The sequence below is a fragment of the Tursiops truncatus genome, chromosome 10 (genome assembly GCF_011762595.2).
Source record: "Tursiops truncatus isolate mTurTru1 chromosome 10, mTurTru1.mat.Y, whole genome shotgun sequence".
In the NCBI taxonomy this organism is placed as follows: Eukaryota; Metazoa; Chordata; class Mammalia; order Artiodactyla; family Delphinidae; genus Tursiops; species Tursiops truncatus.
In genome coordinates, this window is record NC_047043.1 from 33,738,810 (window position 1) to 33,756,966 (window position 18,157).

At 53.1% G+C, this 18,157-nt stretch overlaps 1 protein-coding gene and 1 non-coding gene across 2 annotated transcripts in view; one reads left to right on the top strand and one right to left on the bottom strand.

Moving 5' to 3' along the window:
• The window catches only part of LRFN2 (leucine rich repeat and fibronectin type III domain containing 2), a 36,641-nt gene extending 20,800 nt beyond the window's left edge, over nt 1-15,841 (top strand). Inside the window, exon 2 of the mRNA XM_033863688.2 lies at nt 14,700-15,841. Coding sequence (XP_033719579.1) covers nt 14,700-15,669 — 970 coding nt within the window. The 3' untranslated portion in view covers nt 15,670-15,841. The remainder of the gene's footprint in view (nt 1-14,699) is intronic.
• LOC117314074 (U6 spliceosomal RNA) lies at nt 3,959-4,065 on the bottom strand. The gene has a single exon (XR_004528755.1). It is a non-coding gene; the product is annotated as a U6 spliceosomal RNA (small nuclear RNA).
• Nucleotides 15,842-18,157: the final 2,316 nt, after the last annotated feature.

The following is an 18,157-nucleotide window of genomic DNA, read 5'->3' on the forward strand; positions in this document are numbered from 1 at the left end:
CAAATTACAGAGGTGAGGGGAGAAAATCAGTGTTACGCAAAAAGGAACCTGCAGAGCAGGGTAAGGAGCTCTGTCTTACCCAGGGGGTGGGCAAATTGCAATATTAAATAGGGTGGCCCGGCGGGCCTCACTGAGAAGGTGAGTCAGGACCGAGACTTGAAGGAGGTGAGCCAAACAGGTCTGCGGGAAGGGCATTTCAGGCAGAGGGACCAGCCAGGGCGAGGCCTCAAGGCTGGAGCATGTCTGAGGAGCAACGGGGGCCAGGGTGGCCGCAGCAGCGGGAGAGAGCTAGGGGCAGAGTCCAGGAGACGGGGCAGGGAGGTAGTGGGGCCAGACCACGAGGAGCCTTGCGGGCCCCGGGAGGGTGTTTTCTCCAGGCTCTGACTCATTCAAATGCTCACCTCCTTTAAATGCTCACAGAGGCTCACAGCCTCAAGCCAACACCCTCGTCTCATCTACTCACACACCAATGATGCTTCTAGTCTGGTCAGTAGACACACACACACACACACACACACACAACACACCTACACACATACACACCAGTCAGCGGACACACACACAGCTCCCCCGCCGGGCTCCAGCCTCCATCCCGCCTGTGTGGGTGGGAGAGGGGCAGGCCGCTCACCCACCTTTTGCCCCCTCTGCAGCCCAGCGACACCCCTCCCAGCCTGCACCAGAAGAGGGAGGAAAGCAAACCAATTTCTGGAGCCTCAGACCCATGCACCCCAATATACAGTGCTGGGGAGACCACCAGAAAGTTACAGATGGAAGTCTGTGATTTACTCCATTAGATTTGCTCACGTGATTACTTCCATACTAAGATCACACACCCACAGGGCTATCCTCCAGGGGCCTTGAAGCACATTTAGGGGCTCATTGTCCCCACAGGAGCTGCTGCCCCAGGCTTGCGGAGGGGAGGGGGAGGGGGAGGGCAACAATACTGCTTTGAGTTATTCCCAGTTAAAACCAGGATGCTGCACCTCTAGGCCAGGCCAGCCTCACCTGGAAACTCGTGACAAATGAAGGAATTCCACAGTGAAGCTTACCTTCCCACTCAGCACAACGGGCCAACCCCCAGGCAACCCGCCATTCCCCCCAGACAGTTCACCTTCGCCACTGCCAGAGGTCCTTCTGGGAGATGGGGGGTTGGATGGTGTTAGCATTCTCTATAAAAACTATGACGATAGATAGATGGATAGATAGATAGATATGGACAGATGATAGATAGATGATAGATGATAAAGTAGGTAAGCATTCACTAGATACATATATGGTCTATTGAGTATATATCGTATGCCAGTGCTTTCCATACTTTATTTCTAATCCTCATATGACTCTGCAAATTAGGTTGGCAGACTGCTTTTACAAACAAGACTGAAGTTCTGGGAAGTTAAGTACTGGGGTAAAGATTATGCAGCCCATAAGTTATGAGTCAGGATTTAAGCCCAGAACCCCGGTCACTCTGTTGCCAAATCCTACGTGTGCTCAGAATTGGGGACCTGGTGCCCGAACTCCCACAGCTCTTTGATGACTGTGCCTTGCCTTCCTTCCTCCTGCCTCTCCCTTGCTCCTGTCACCCCTCTCCTGGTGATATTCTTGTGGAATTCTAGAATGTCAGAATTGGACATTGAAGCACAGAGGAGGAAAGTGACTTGCCCAAGGTCACACAGCAATTCCATGAGAGAGTCAGGGTTAGAGTCTTGTCCATCCAGCTGAACTTGAGACTATTTGGTGGGTGGGGACAGCTCTGCTCCTCCATCCACTTGACTGGACAGTGACCTCCCCACTGCCCAATGAGGTCTCACTTCAGAGGTTGTTTCTCTCCTGACCTGATTCGTCCCATCCCGGCCAGCCTGCTTGTTAGAGGCGGAGGTGTCTAGGGCCGGATCAGCAGAAACACAGGCTGGAGAAGTGCTAAGCGGGCTCCTCCAGACCGCCAGCTGGAAAGGGCGTCTCTCCTCGGGGTGAGGCAGCAGGCACTCCGGCGCTGCAGCTTAGTGAGCTGGAAGTCGGGCAGGCCACTTAGTCGTGGAGTCCAGCCTCCAGGCTTGCAGCTTGGAGAAGCCCTCAGGGAGGTGCCTGTCAGTTTCTCAGTCACTCATTCATGCAGGGGTTCTGAGGGTCCCCATTATAAAAAATGACACCTCAGCTTTGTGAGCACTTTACTAAGTGCAGCCAAGGAGCTTGGTAGGTTTTCCCAACGATCTCCTGGTTCAAGATCCCTCAGCTAGCAGCTCTCAGGGCTAGGATTTGAACTTGATCTTCAGACACCTAATCCAAGTGTCATCATGGCTGCTTTTGTTTTTCAATAAATTCTGAGGTTTATTTAAGAAACAGCACAGGACTTCCCTGGTGGCGCAGTGGTTGGGAGTCCGCCTGCCGATGCAGGGGACACGGGTTTGTGCCCCGGTCCGGGAAGATCCCACATGTCACAGAGCGGCTGGGCCCGTGAGCCATGGCCGCTGAGCCTGTGGGTCCGGAGCCTGTGCTCCGCAACAGGGGAGGCCACAACAGTGAGAGGCCCGCATACCGCAAAAAAAAAAAAAAAAAAAAAGAAAGAAACAGCACAGAGAATCACTTATTGCCAAGTTACTAAAGGTAATACTGATTACTGCTATTTTTAAAAAATTTTTATTGGCGTATAGTCGACTTAAAATGTTGTGTTCGTTTCTACTGATGGCCGCTTTTTATTGCACAAATATAGCCTATGCACTATACTCAGTACTGAACAAGTATCACTGTATTTAAGTTTCACAAGATGCCGTAGGATCAATACTATTAACCCATTTTGCAGGCAAGAAAACTGAGTGAGGCTCAGAGATATGAAGTGACTTACCTACATTGCGCAGTCAGTAAGCTTTTTACACCATAGTACAAACTTACCTGGGGGGTGATAAAGTTGCCTTCTTCAAGGAGCTTCTGATCTGACAGAGGGAGGGGATTAGAACTGGGGGAAAAGGCAGGGCCCCAAAACCCATCCATGAGATGACTGAGGACTTCATTTCATCTTGAGCTTTTCTATCAAGGGTCATCATTGACGTCACCATTGTCATTCAAACAAAACCTTGTGTTTGCTGTTCCCTGATTTATTGCCAGGAGTCATGCCAAATATTTGACACATTTTACCTCATTTAATCCTGACACTATTCCTACAAAGTAGGTACTAGCATTCTATGTAACTAAAACAGAGAGGGTTAGATAATCTGCCTCAGGTCACACAACTAGTCAGTCAGTGGCAGAGTGAGACTTGAACCCAGATCCAGCTGACAGCACAGCGGATGCTGGGAACCACCATGCTTTATCTTCTGCAACCTCTCTGCGTGCATTTGGTGTGTGCCAAGTTCTGCTCTGAAGCTGCCTTGTTCTCCAACAACAGGACAGATATAAAAGAGCAAGCGGATGGCCAGGGGGCCACTCTGCCCCACCCTGTGCCCTCCCCAGACCTGACTGGGCCAACCAAGCCTGGCAACCACAGACCCACAAGGTCCTGCCGGGGGTGACTGCACCTGAGTGTGCATCAGCCACACTGAAGTGACAAATGACACCAGCGAACTCTCCTCTTCCTGCCCACCTGGCAGCATTTGCTCTGCGATAGCATCTTTTTGGCCACTTTGTTGTCGTGGTAAAAGAGACATAACATAACATTTACCATTTTAACCATTTTTAAGTGTACAGTGCAGGGGCCGTAAGTATATTCACATTTGTGTGCAACCGTCACCACCATCCACCTTCACAACTCTTTCATCATCGCAGACTGAAACGCTGTACCTATCCGATACCAGCTCCTCATTTCCTCCTCCCCGTGGCAAACACTCTTCTACTTTCAGTCTATGAATGTGACCACTCTGGTACCTCATATAAGGGGAAACACACAATATCTGTCCTTTTGCTTCCGGCTTATTTCACTTAGCATAATGTCCTCAACATTCATCCAAGCTGTAACGTGGGTCAGAATGAAAATATGGAATGCTTCACGAATTTGCATGCCATCCTTGTGCAAGGACCATACTAATCTCTTCTCCATCATTCCAGTTTGAGTATATGTGCAGCTGACGTGAGCACCATCTTAGCCGTTTTAAGGAGTCGGTGCCACAGGTGACTTTGCCCCTGCGTGGTGCCCCTGGGAAATTATGGATCTGCTAACCGGGCAGGGTTGCCTGATCAGGTACATCACTGGATGGTGCTGATTTGGCGTCTGCCGGTGGTTCTAGTGCGTTTGGAGGCGGCTGGTGGGGAATCTTCATTTTGTTCACTCCTGTGTTTACAACGAGGTATAATTGGTTGACACCTTCTGCATTTCTTCTGTAAGTGATGAATTGTTATTGAGCAAGCTTTTCTCAGATCCTTGAGGAGATAAATGGCAAGATCGTGGCCATCGTCGTCGTCACGGGAGTACTGAATGGCCCTGGGAAGGGAGAGGAGAGGGCAGTCATGTTTTCCCCAGCACACTTAATGTCTCGCATTCAGCACAGGAGGTTGGGACCGCTAGTCCCATTTCATACATGAGCAAATTGGGTTCAGAGAGAGGAAAAACTGACCCCGAGTCACACCGTTGGTCAGGGGCAGAACCAGCCTTCGAAGAGAGATTTCTGTCAGATCCCAGAGCCCACATTTTTTTTTTTTTTTCCTGTGATGTGCCCACCCAATCCTTGGGGGTTGGGAGCTAAGGACAATTAGATGCAGGAAAAAGTTCCACATCCATAGAAACTTGGATGAGGAGAAACAGAGAGAGAGATAAAGATATACAGAGAGAGGAAAAGGCCTGATGAGGGGAGGGGACCTCGCCTGGGTCGGCTCAGCCTATGATGGTAGAAACGTTACTTTAGGGGACAGAATGGGAGCAACGTGGCTTAATTGCAGCTCTGGGGAAATCACAGGGTGTTTCCATTAGCCACCTGCTCAGTGTGAGCCACCGAGGCGATGCAGCTTCCAGAAAGTTCCGTGTTGTCTTGGGTGGGGGGCCTCAGGAGAAGCAGGACGTCTGGTTGGGGGAACGTGACTCTGTCCTCCGGTTCAGACCCTGCCCACCGCCCCCATACACTCAGAGGAGGGCCAAAGACAGATTGGCGTGTGATCAGTGAGGAGCAGCTGCGAGGCAAGCTGGAGAGCGTGTCCCGAAAAGATGGTGGGAAGGAATGGAAATGTTCACTCTGGAGAAGTGGAAACTCAAGGGGAGGGGGCGCGTGAGGGAGCTGGTGCACAATTTGGGAAGCGCTGAAATGTGTTCAAGAAAGAAACACCTTGTCCCGGGTGTCTCTGTGGGGTTGAGTTGGGGCCGGTGGGACCAAGCAGCAGCCGTCAGACCATAGCAACGTGAGCAGGGATTCTGAGCAGCTCAGAGATGCGCGAAGCTGGGGGATGGGGGGCTGCCTGGCGTGTCCCTGGAAGTGTGTGAGTGGAGCGCTGACAGCCAGGGGGTCGATGGGCCCCCTCAACCCGGCTTTCCTGTGGTCTGTGAGTGGAGATGGCACAGGGGGAACTAGAAAGAGCCGGCATCATCTTGGTGGGTCAGCCAGAGAAGTGCTAGGCTGGAGGGCAGGCTGAGGCCAGCAGAAGAGACAGACCGCCAGGGCTCAGCTGGCTGGCCCCTGAGCTGGGCTGTGTACCTGCCTCACTAGCCCATATTTAATCTAACCTCATGCTGTGGGATTCATCTCCATCCTTGTTGGGGCCAGATGACTCCCTCAGTCAGAATCACTACATATGCTAAGCTCGCGATGGACCAGGCATGGTTTAAATTACAGGCACTGACTCATTTCGTCCTCAGAGCAACTCTGTGAGGGAGGCCCTATCATCTTTCCCCCATTACAGAGAGGTTAAGTGGCTTGCCCAAGGTCACACAGCCGGTAAGCGACGGCACTGGGCTTTGAACCCTGGTGGTCCAGTCCCAGGCTCGCACTCTCACTCCCGGCTTTATCCCATTGGTGAAGGAGCACCATGGAACAGGATGGAACTTACTCTGGGGCGATGAGTGAAGAGGCAGCCTGCTGGGGCTTGGCTCGCTTTGGTTGAATTTCCAGTAATCCCTTCATTCACTCAGCTAGGGCTGGACTAACATTGTCACCACATTTCTTCTGAAAAAGACTTTTGGAGCCACACGCAGGGGGGAACATGTCCTGCTGCTGTGAATGTCGAAGCCACGATGTCTCCTATCAGCCCAGCCAGGATCCAGGAGCTGCACACATCTCCCAGGGTCTAGCTTGCATGAGATTTGCCGGCCACAAACCCTCGAGGCCTGGATTTCCACTATCAGAGATACATTACTTTTAGTTCATCATCACCCCCCCTTTATATAACAAACCCTCCAGTGGAGTTTACTGTGGGCCAGACACTGACCCGGGTTCCTTATGAGTCACGACTCATTCAAACCTCATAATAACCCTATAGAGCAGAGATTATAAATGCCCCATTTTTTCCAGAAATAGGATATTTCTAGGAAACTACGGCACAGATAGGTAAAGGAATGGCCCACAGTAAGTGATTACTGCTAGGAAGAGGCAGAACCAGCGTTTGACCCCAGCAGTCTAGCTTGAGACTCTGTGCTCCTCACCACTGCCCTCTGCCGCCTCTCTTTCTAATGGTCACTGTTCCTGAGAGGGGTGACATTCATCATGGTGACTGGATTTATCAGGGAGTTTTCTTAATAGAGACTTACACAACAGAAGTACAAGGGTAACTAGTAGATGTGAAGTGGAAAAGCAGGAACAGGGTATAGCCATGGAGGACCAGAGGGGCCCAAAGGCTCCACTTGGCCCCGGGCTGGCCCAGCCTGTGGACCGTGGGTAAAGGGAGGTGGTACTGCCACAGGACAGAGTCTTGGGAAGGGGCTGGACCACAGGCTGAGTGGGAGGTGGAGAGTCAGAGCACTCCTGGGGGGCAGACGAGCTTGAGTCAGGCCTGGGGGAGCCCCAGAGAGACCCCACTGAACTTGGAGGCCCCAGGAGTCGAGAGAAGCTGGAAGAACCAAAAAGAAGAGATGAAGCTATCCAGCGTCATGGAGAGAACGCCTGGGGAGACAGAGAGTGCAGAGGCCCGGACTGAAGCCTTCAAGACCAATTGTCCCGGTGCGGGAGCTGTCCTGGAGCTGGACAAGCCTCCCTGGCCTGGCCCATCTGTTTGGGGCGCCAGGACTCACATAGGAGATGGCAGGATTCCTACCACCTGCCAGAGGGCATAACAAGAGCCCTGGCCAGTAGAACTCGGAGACGGTGGGCTGCCCCCGAGCTGTGCTGTCCAGTGTGGCAGCCGCTGGCCACATGTGACTACTGAGCCCTTGAAGTGTGCCTAACGTGACTGAGGAACTGAGTTTTTAATTTCATTTAAATTTAATTAGTTTGAAGTTCAGTTTAAAAGGCCACATATGGCTACTGTATTGGACAGTGCCGGTACGGAACATTCATTTCATTCACCTGCCCCACAGAATGTTGTTGAGGGCCTACTATGTGCCGAGTGTTGTTCTAGAGGCTGGGGAAACATCAGGGAACAAAGCAGACAAAAAAGCCTGCTCTTAGGAGTGGAAGGAGAGAGAGAGAGAATTAACAGGAGGCCTAGTAAATAAGCAAATGTTAGTGTCTGTCAGGCAATAAAAGTGTAATGGGAAAAGATGGAGCAGACTAAGGGGCTGGGGGCTCAAGGTAAAGATGGGGGAAGCCCTCAGTGTTAAACGGGACAGTCAGAGGAGGTGACGTTGGAGCAGAATTGAAAGAGGTGAGGCAGAGAGCATATGGACATCTGGAGAAAGAGCATCCAGGCAAGGGTAACAGGCAGTGCAAAGGCCCTGTGGCAGGAGCACCCTTGGCAACACCCTGAGGAACAGCAGGGAGGCCAGGTGACTGGTGCAGAGTGAGCAGGGTAAGTAGGAGGAGAGGAACTCGGAGGGGTGAGAGTCAGGTCACAAGGGGTCTGGGGACCACGTCAGGACTTTGACTACGTGGGACAGGCCTCACTGGGGGCATTGAGCAGAGGAAGGACTTGGTCTGATCTGGGTTTTAACAGGATCCCTCTGGCTGCTTGTAGAGGAGAGGTGGGGGGAGGGGAGCAAGAGAGTTCATCCAGAGGCCAACGCAACCAAGAGTTTTGATCCCCACCTGCCTGCTGTTCTGAGGGCTGTGGGAATGGATATTGGGGTTCCCCGCCTCAGAATCTCAGTCATGTTGAATGTGCCTCCTTTACTTGCTGATGGGGCAAAGCCATTGCCAATAAGACAGAGTGTCTCAGGGCAGCCAGGGGAGCCCCATGTTCTCAGCAGGGGCACAGGCAGTGGGGCAGCGACAGAGCCTGGCCCCCGGCCCCTGGCCTGTCTCAGAAGTTAACGAGAGGCTCCTGATTCTCGGAGCCCTCACTGAGTCACGCCAGCTCTATGGTAATCCTGCTCTAAAGAGCAGCCCTGCGCCTTCCCCTGTTATCACTCAGGGCCGTGCATTCAGGGAAGGCCAGCGTCCGGCACCGAAACCAGAAGAGGGGCTTCTACCACTTGTACCGGTATTTCCAGTACTCCTCTCTAATGGCTCTCTGATCCTGAGACGAGAAGCAACAAATATAAAACAGATTCTTCCAGACCCATAGCACTGAGTCCCACTGAGTCTGAGCACAGCCTCAGAATCCTTCTCAAAACTGGCACCCAGCAAATCCTCAGCGCTGGCACACAAGACACAATGCGTTTGCAAGGCCTCTAGAACCTGGCTCCTGGCTACTACCTTGGTGACCTCATTTGCTACCACTCTCCCTTTCCCTCACTCTTTTTCTGTCACACCGGCCTCCTCATGGCTCCTGCCTCAGGGCCATTGCACTGGCAGCTCCCTCTGTGGGAACACTGCCCACAGACATCCACATAGCTCCCTCACTTCCTTCAGTCTTCCCATGAGCATTCAGAAGTAGCAAAACAACCCTCATGAGACTCTCATCTCTACCCCTAATTAGCTATAGGGGGTAATTCAGTTCATACCTGTCTCTCAAATGGGGAAGTACCGAAAGGTACTTCCCAGGGTTATCAAGAGCATTTATTGAAATAATGTGACAGTGCTGGCTTCAAATCTTGGCTAGGCACAAACATTCTCTCCATGAGACCTTGGGCAAATCACTTAACTTCTCTGAGCCTTGATTTCTTCTTCTGTAAAATGGGGATAATAATAGTACCTCCCTCATAGAGTTGCTGTGAGGATTAAATTAGTTAATACAGGTAGAGTACTCAGAACACTGCTAGACATATAGTGTGTTCAATAAATGTTAGCTGCCTTTGTAGTAATACATGTTTCTGTTTTTGGTTTTTAATTGCTGTCAGATAGTTACCCTGACTCTAAGACTTGCTTCCTGCTACCATCTGATTCTGCTCAATTCAGTTCACGGTAATACAGTATAGGGAAGACCATGCTTGGTGGCCTGGCAGCCCTGGCTAACAACGCTGGCTCAGCCGCCTTCCAGCTGTGTGACCTTGAGCAGGTGACCGATCTGCCTGAGCCTCAGTTTCTTCATCTGTAGTGTGGGGATAACTATTCCTACCTCACAGAGTCAGTGTGCAGAATCAGAGACCCAGCCTGTCAAGTGCCAGGCTTATAGTACGTACTCAATGAATCGTACGCTAGATAGAACCAGCCATGTCTCCTCTGCTCCCTTGCAGTTGTGCAGGAAAGCAAACAGTCCCCTTTGGGGCTGGCAGCTAGAGGGAGAGGCTGGGGAGCCAGGATGCTTGCCTTGGTTTAATGAGTCCCTTTCATGTGCCCTGAGATGTCATGGCCGGCCAGAGAGGTTGGCAGGCTGGTGATTCTGTGAAGAGCCAGTAATGAGGGTGCAGAGCCAGGGAAGTGGAGTGAGGGCAGCTTGACATGGTGTCTCCAAATTAGTGCTGGGGCTCAGCAGGCAGCCGGTGCCTCATCGATGGGGGAGGGGAGGAGGAGAGCACCTAAAAGTGGTGATGCTGGGAGCTGAGGGGGATGGAGGCTGGAGGTAAAAGAGGTGGCGTTTGCTGACAAGTCCAGGAAGGCAAGAATCGCATTTCTTGTGTAGACACCAGCACCGACTTCCCCCTCTTACACAAAGACACACGCACCTCTTCAGTCACCCACACACACACTCACGCCCTCTTTTTCTCTGTCACGCCTACACATAACAGACTCCTCAAGTTCACCTCATCGTATCTGCAGGGGCCTGGATTAGCTAGGAGAGGCCAACTACTACAGCAAATGGATGCAAATGCATAAAGGCTCAAACACGGCAGAATTTGATTTCTCGCTCTCCTGAGAGTCCAGGGCGGTTTACCGGCTTCATCAGGAGGCCTTCCTCGTGTGGAGACTCCAGCATCCCTCGGGTGGGCCTTGTTGTCATCTGCCTGGCCAAGGCTGGTCACTGCACCCAGGGTCCAGCCAGCAGAGTGGAAGGAGAGTTGGGCAAGTATTCCCCCTCTTGTAAGGCCTGGCGCAGAGGTACACACACTGCTGCCACCATATTCCATTGGCCAGAACTCGCCACCTGGACACCACTAAGTGCACAGTTGGCCGGGGAATGTGGTCTGGACTGAGCCCACGAAAGGGGGACAGTAGACTTTGGTGGTCAGCTCATAGGCTTTGCCCTGAGGCTCAGGGGGAGACTCTAAGAACCTCTCCCATCTCCGTTCCCAGATGCCCCAAATAGTAGCTTTAATGGCAGCAGTTAGGAAAGAGCAAACTTGGTCTGCAAGTGTCTCTGGGAGAGGTTACATGGGATGTCCCCTCAGAAGTGTTAGGGGACATGTGGAGCCTCTGGGGGGCTGGGTGGAAGAGGGACAAAGCAGTGACCAACATTGTCTGGAACTAGAACCTTTGTGTACTATATATAAGTGAACGCCTATACACACACACACACACACACACACACACGTTCACAAATACCCATGCAGCCGGCTCTCAAATGATAGACATGCCCCCCACACATCGTTTCTCACACATGCACACACATTCATCTGCACTCACACACCCCACCACATATCTACATGCAAGTCCATCAAGATCGTCAGGGGTGTACTTCAAAGATGTAGAAACGCCTCTCCCGAGACATCCTCAGGACCAGGCAGTGTCTAAGGGTCACCAGCTGTCATATTTAACTAAGAATCCCTGACATTTGTACAGGCCTTAGTATTTAACAAAGCAGTCTTTCATTCACTGCTCAACTATAGGGTAAATATTTACTCAGCAGTGACGCAAGGCCAGATATGATGACTGGCAACAGAGATACAAAGGTGAAGACACAGCCCATTTCTTCCGGGGAGACACAGGCATCCACTGAGAAGGGCCTCTAGCAGAGGAAGGCAGGGGGGCTGTGGGAGCAGAGAGCAGAGGTTGGGTCAGAGGTGACGTTGAGTCAGGCCTCGAAGGATGAGGTCACCATGTGGAGAAAGATAAGTGGTTTCTAGGACGAGGGGCTGCTCTACGCAAAGGCGTCAGGTGGTAGATTTGGGGAGTGATGAATGATTCTGAGAAGGTGGCAAAGTGCTTCCTCCAGCTGGGGTTCTACTAGATAAGATGTGCTACTGCTGACGTCAAGTAATGATAGTTTTTTCCCAAAGTGCAAGGAAAAAATAAGTTTTTCCTTCTTGTGTAAATTATATGTCCTTGTGTCACCTAGGATTCTGTAAGGAGAAAATAAAACAAAGAACACGCTAGATAGAAGAGGGAATGCAGTACTGGGGTTGGGTTACAGGTGATGGGATTGTTGAGGGGTCAGCATCACAGAGATTAGCTACAGCAGGAAGCCACTGCCACCACCCACCCCGCCCAAGGATGGAGGTAATGGAGAAGATGGTTTCATCAGAGCCTAAGATCCAGGTCTCTCTGGCAGGAGGTAGAGCCCCTGGAGCTGGGATCACAGAGGAGGCTCAGGAGCTGAGAGGGAGACACCACTTAAAGCAGAAAAAGGTAGAAACACCTGGCTTCTCCCCTCCTCCCACCCTCCAGTCTTCCTCTGGGGTCTCCAGTGGCCAGCTCTATCTGGGAGGCAAAGGAGCCTGGGAACAGGCAAGGGAGCCTGGGAAATGTAGTTCCTTGTTGTCCATGGGAGGGCAGGTGAAAGGGAAGACAGACCTGAGAGCCAATAGCAGAATAACCAGTATGCTCCCGTGTGATTTCTTCTTAAACCTCTGTTATTAGCTGTAGAAATCAGCTGTAGATTTGTTTGCTAGTGTTAAACTGTTAGAAGTAGTAGTAGTAGTGGGGTCTGCTTCCCAGGATAAGATGGCTAAACACTGAGATGATTTCTGGGCTCGGAGTCCATCTCCTGTGTCCTGGAATTGTGGTGAAGTTTAAATGCAATATTGAATGTGGAAACCCTTGTCACATACCAAGTGTTCAATAAAGCAGCCAGCCCATCCCCTCCTCCATGGATATGCTCTTCCATCGCTCACGACCCAGAGAGGTGGCGGAACAAGGTGGGTCAGAGTGGACGGGAGCCAGACTGCCTGGGATTGAATGCCGGCTCTGCCATGTTACATCTGCTTAATACCTCTGCAGAACAAGGGTCACGACAGTGGCTGCTTCAGAGAGTTGCCGTAGGGCTAAGTGAGTTGATAGAAGTAGGACACCAAAAATAGAGCCTGGCACACACTTGCCATTAAGTGTTTGCTCTACTATTGTCACCGTTCTGGGTGTGCACAGCTCCTGCCCCTCCAACTCACATCACTTCCCTGAGGGGGGAGGAAGTGGGCCCATGTAGCCCTGGGCTCTGCACAGCAGTTGGCCCAGCAGAACTGAGCCTCAGTGGGCTCTGAATATTCTCCAGGGAAGGGGGTGGCTGACCTGCCACAGGCCCGGGGTGGGGCCTGCAGTCTTCACTGAGATGAAGAAAAACGTCCGAGTTTGTGGAAAAGCATAAGACCAGACTGTGGATCTAGAAGCTAGTGTTAAAGCCCCAACTGCTTCATCTTGGCAGTCCCAGCTGTGTGACCTGAGGCAAATCACTCAGCCTCTCTGAGCCTTGGCCATTCCTCCTTTGTGACATGAGGACACAGCATTACCATGATGCCCAGGTGAGACAGATAGACCTAAAGGTCTGGCTTGCAGGACGCATGCTGGATCTGGGCTCCAACCTCCTCCACCCGCCTCTTCTGCCCCATGCGCTGTAGCTATGGGTTGGGGATGGGGATGGGGGCAGAGTACTCAATTTCTTCCATGTGGCTTCCCCAGCAGCTGTGTGGGCCAAGAGTGAGCAGGGAGGCAGCAGCCTCCAGGGCTGCCCACTGACGGGTTGTCAATACCTGCCTGTCAGTCCCAGCCTCCGTGCGCGGTTCCCAGGTGGAAGTGTTCAGGCTCCAGTATTTCATATTTGAGATCTCAATTAAGCTGCCTGGCTCTAGGTGTGAGGGGTTGGCAAGTATAGATGGAGCCCTGGATTAGTAGGGGACAGGAAAACGGAGGGCTCTTTGAGAGTGGAGGGAGGTGGGGAAGGCTGCAGAGAGAGATGTGCCACCTTCAGGCCGAGGTATTTCTGCAGGAGTGTTTATGGGGTGAGACAGGTGTCATTTCTAGGGACCCCCACCAGAAGGCATGATACTTGCACAAAGGCCTTAGAGGTCACAGTTTGTATCCACGCTTCCTGAAGGTCCAGGCAGAAGGGGCCCAGGCTATGGTGGATGGGCCCCGGTGAGGGGAGACTGCTGCCCCCTCAGACCCTCCCTTAAGGTGAGAGACCAGTCAAGGCCTCCCCAACCAGTGATACCCTTTCCCAGGTGTCTTTGGATGCACCTGGCCTGCTATGGCAGTGATGGAGGGCCCGGCCCCTCCTTCTGAGAAACAGTTGCCCACCATTCTTCAACATTGCACCGTGCCCTTCCCCTCCACGCAACACCCCCTCTTTCCACCTCCAGTTTTCTTCTGCTTAGACCCCAGTCTGCACCAGCGAGTGTTCTCCCTCCCGAGGCACGAGAAAGCCATGTGGAGATGAGGATGGAGTTGGTCCCTGAGGGCAGGACCTTGTCTGTGACTCAGTACAGCTCCAGGCTCAGAACAAGGCTGTCAGTGCTGAGGAATCTCGCAGGACAGACAAGGGGTGGACCCGGCCTCTGGGAGGGTGCTGAGGGGCCAGGGCCGGCCTTACTCTCAACCCCACTGTCCAGAGACCCAGGGACCATTTGCAGCAGACAAGGCAGAAGTGGGGAGGTGGGGAGTCCCTTTTGTTCAGTTTTTGCTTCTTCACACCTTTAATCTCTGTCTCTTCTGTCCCTCCCTCTGCCCCTCCCCGTGTGCTTCCTCTCTCCTCTCTGCTGAATCTCTCCCCTTTCTTCCCTGAACCTCCATCGCTAACCAATTTCCACTGTCTCTACCATCAACTATCCCCCATCTCATTCCCTTCTTTTATTTCCACATCTTCTGGGTTGTTCCCTGCAACTGATCGCCGGTGTCTTTCTCTGTGTACCTGCTTCTGGCACTTCCACCCTCCACCCCGGAATCTTTCTCTCTCGTTTCCCTTTCCACCCCAACCTGTCTCTGTTCTCTCACCTGGGTCCCCCTCCTCCCCCTCCCCTCTGTCTCCCCGTCTCTCCCTTTTCCTGTCTCTCCACCTGTCACCCTCTTCTGCTCTGCCTCATTCTGTGTCCTTGCGTCTGTGGCTCCCTCTCCCTCTCCATCTCTCCTGTCTCTGTCACCCTCTCTCTTTTTTCTACTTCTCCTCTGTCCCCCCGTCACCCTACTGTCCCTCACCATCCCTCCCCCTCTATGCCCACCCACCCCCCACAGGATGATCCCAGCCTCCAACAAGGCCTTCGTGGTCAACAACCTGGTGTCAGGGACTGGCTACGACCTGTGCGTGCTGGCCATGTGGGATGACACGGCCACCACGCTCACGGCCACCAACATCGTGGGCTGTGCCCAGTTCTTCACCAAGGCCGACTACCCACAGTGCCAGTCCATGCACAGCCAGATCCTGGGCGGCACCATGATCCTCGTCATCGGTGGCATCATCGTGGCCACGCTGCTGGTCTTCATCGTCATCCTCATGGTGCGCTACAAGGTCTGCAACCAGGAGGGCGCCGGGAAGCCGGCGGCCACCGTCAGCAACATGCACTCGCAGACCAATGGGGCCCAGCCCCCCGCGCTGGGCAGCGCACCCAGCGGGGCCCCCGCACCTGGGCCACCCAAGGTGGTGGTGGGCCACGAGCTCATGGACTTCAGCGCTGGCCTGGCCCGAGGCAGTGACTCCTCCTCCTCCAGTTCCCTGGGCTTCGGGGAGGCTGCAGGGCTGGGACGGGGCCCCTGGAGGCTCCCACCCCCCGCCCCCCGCCCCAAGCCCAACCTTGATCGCCTGATGGGGGCCTTCGCCTCCTTGGACCTCAAAAGTCAGAGAAAGGAGGAGCTGCTGGACTCCAGGACTCCAGGCGGGAGAGGGTCTGGGACATCGGCCAGGGGCCACCCCTCGGACCGAGAGCCACTGCTGGGGCCGCCTGCGGCCCGGGCCAGGAGCCTGCTCCCTTTGCCCCTGGAGGGCAAGGCCAAACGCAGCCACTCCTTCGACATGGGGGACTTTGCAGCTGCGGCTGCGGGAGGGGTCGCCCCTGGTGGCTACAGCCCCCCTCGGAGGGTCTCGAACATCTGGACAAAACGCAGTCTCTCTGTCAACGGCATGCTCTTGCCCTTTGAGGAGAGTGACCTGGCGGGGGCCCGGGGAACTTTTGGCAGCTCCGAGTGGGTGATGGAGAGCACGGTGTAGGCCTGGGTGGGCGGGTGGGCATCCTCCCTCCCACCCTGTCAGGGTGAGAGAAGAGGAAAGCATCTTTACCCACAAGTCTTTGTGGCGTTTCCATGGTGATGTTTACATCCAGGGACAGTTTTGTCTCCCTGTCAACGGCCTCCCCTCCCCACCACACCACACACACCACCTTCCCAGGCCCGTCCCCCACCGCCCATCAGGCTGTGCTCAGGGAAAGCAGACTCCGATGGCTCAAATGTCAGACTAAGCCCTGAGTGTTTGGAAAGGCGGGGCTCCTGCCTTTCTAATCACAAATGTAGCCTATAAGCAAGCGGCTTTGCATTGCTGATGGTTCCGGTGTTGTTTTTATTTCTTAATTTATTTCTTCCACTTCCCCGACTCCTTCTCTTCAGTGACACGGATAACGGAGAGTTTACTCTACACACGAAAGCAGCCCTGGCGGTGGGCGATCATTGCCAATTGAGAAGAGCAGGGAATGATTTGGGCTGCACATTTGTTTGGGGGAAGACTGGAGTCCCCTGCCCAGATGCCTCATTATTCCCAAGAGTCCCCACACTTGGGAGGGATAAGTGACCTCCCCCATCCCTGGCTCAGCTTCCTTTGCTTCTCAAACACCCATCACATCAGCTTAAACTAGAAGGGTAACTTCCGGGACTCTACGTGCGGGAGAGGGAGAAGGGTTTTTATGAGACACAAGGACATAAGGGATGTTAACTTTTGGAGTTGCTTTGGGATTTTTGCCTCTTTGGGGGGAAGCTGGCACAGGGAGTCCCCATGGACATGGGGGGGGCAAGAGGGCTTCTCTTAATTAAGGAGAGCAGAGTGGGGTGGCAGAGGAGCACTGGACACGGGGTCCAAAGCTCTGAGTTTGGGTTCCAGAGCCACCACCGAACAACCAGCTAAACACAGTGGGCAAGACCCTTTCTCTCTTTGGACCTCGGGCTCCTAATTCGTAAACGAATGCGATCATACGAAGTCTCCAATTCCCTTCCAGCTCGAAGGACTAAGGACCTTCATGACTAAATGAATTGTAGGGTTCTGAAGCTTGAAGAGGTGTTTGCGATCATCTCATCCTTAACCCTCTCTTCCCGTCCCCCAAGGGTCTAAAGGACTTGCCCAAGGTCACATAGTGCATTAGTGACCAAGCCAGGGCAGGGCCCAAGGCCACTTACCTCCTGGGGTGGGGCTTGAAATCCATTACCCTGTCTTCACTGTAGCTAGGGTGTTTCTATGTCCAAAGTCTGTCCCTTGTTTGTTCCTGAAGAAGGTGGCTCAGGGTGGGACATGGGGACACGGGGGATGCCTTCCATGAGGAGGGTCTGTCATGGAAATGTCAGGATGGCGATGGGAGGGACACACGGGCTCCTTTCCATCTAGGAATTGACCCCTACGTTCCCAGATGGTGGCCAGAGGGGGCAGACGAGACGTGGCGGGGGAGAAAAGGCTTTGGAAGCATCTGAAGGTCTTTCCCCACATCTCTGTCTCTCCTGGTCCCTGTCTGTTCCAGGTCTCTCCTCATTGTCAACGCACTACCTCTCTCCACCTCATTCTTCCCTCTCCCGAGCATCTGCCATAGATCTCTAGCTTCTGTCTCTTGTTCTCCCTCCTTCTGCCACTTGCTCACTACACAGCCTACGAAGCATACAGGTGAGTCCATTTGGGGCTGAAACGTTCTAATGGGCTCAGACCTGGAGCTGAGCTGGTGGCCCCCAACCTCGCCCAGAACACACAGGGAGAGGGCGGGGAGCTGTCTATGCAGGACTGCCTTCTGGCTCCTCCCAGGAGCCTCCAAATCCCATGCCTTCGTCCTTCCTCCCTGTCCTCCTTTCTCTCCTCATCTTCCCTCTACTCTCCTGTCTTCATTCTTTTTCTTCTGGTGCCTCTCTGCCTCCCCCAGTCCCTTTCTGGTCCTGACCAGGACATTAAACAGACCAGGCCATTAACAGGCCAGGCCAGTCTCTTCCTGAGACCACAAGCTGACTTTCAGCCCCTGTGCCAGAGCACATGCTTTCTCCCATCCTCCCTCTTTCTCGGACCCGTTTTCCTCCACTCTTTTTTCCCTCTGCACTTTCTCACTAAGCCTTTCTAAATGTAGCCATTGAGGAAGTGACCCCAAATACCACCTCTCTTTTTGCCTTTGGGTTCAGATGCCCAGAGGGAAAGTGGTGGACATCGGAAGGGGGGGAATCAACTCTCTGTCCTCATCAGTGGCTACGAGCTCTGTCGTGACATGGTATGTACTCACGCTTGTGTTTGTCAGGTTTCTGACTTGGAGTTTTGGAAAGTGACATCCCTGTGGGCAGAATACAAATGCCAATCTTCTCTTTTGCTAAAAAAAAATGTACAGTAAAATGTACAGTTTTAAAAACAACAACGGATCACACTTCTTGGGAGAGAGCGAAAAAAGAACATTCCTGTGTCTGTGAATGTCTGTTGTTTATTTCTCTGGAAACGCTGTGGTTTTCTGAAGGTGGCTTTGAGGTGGCAT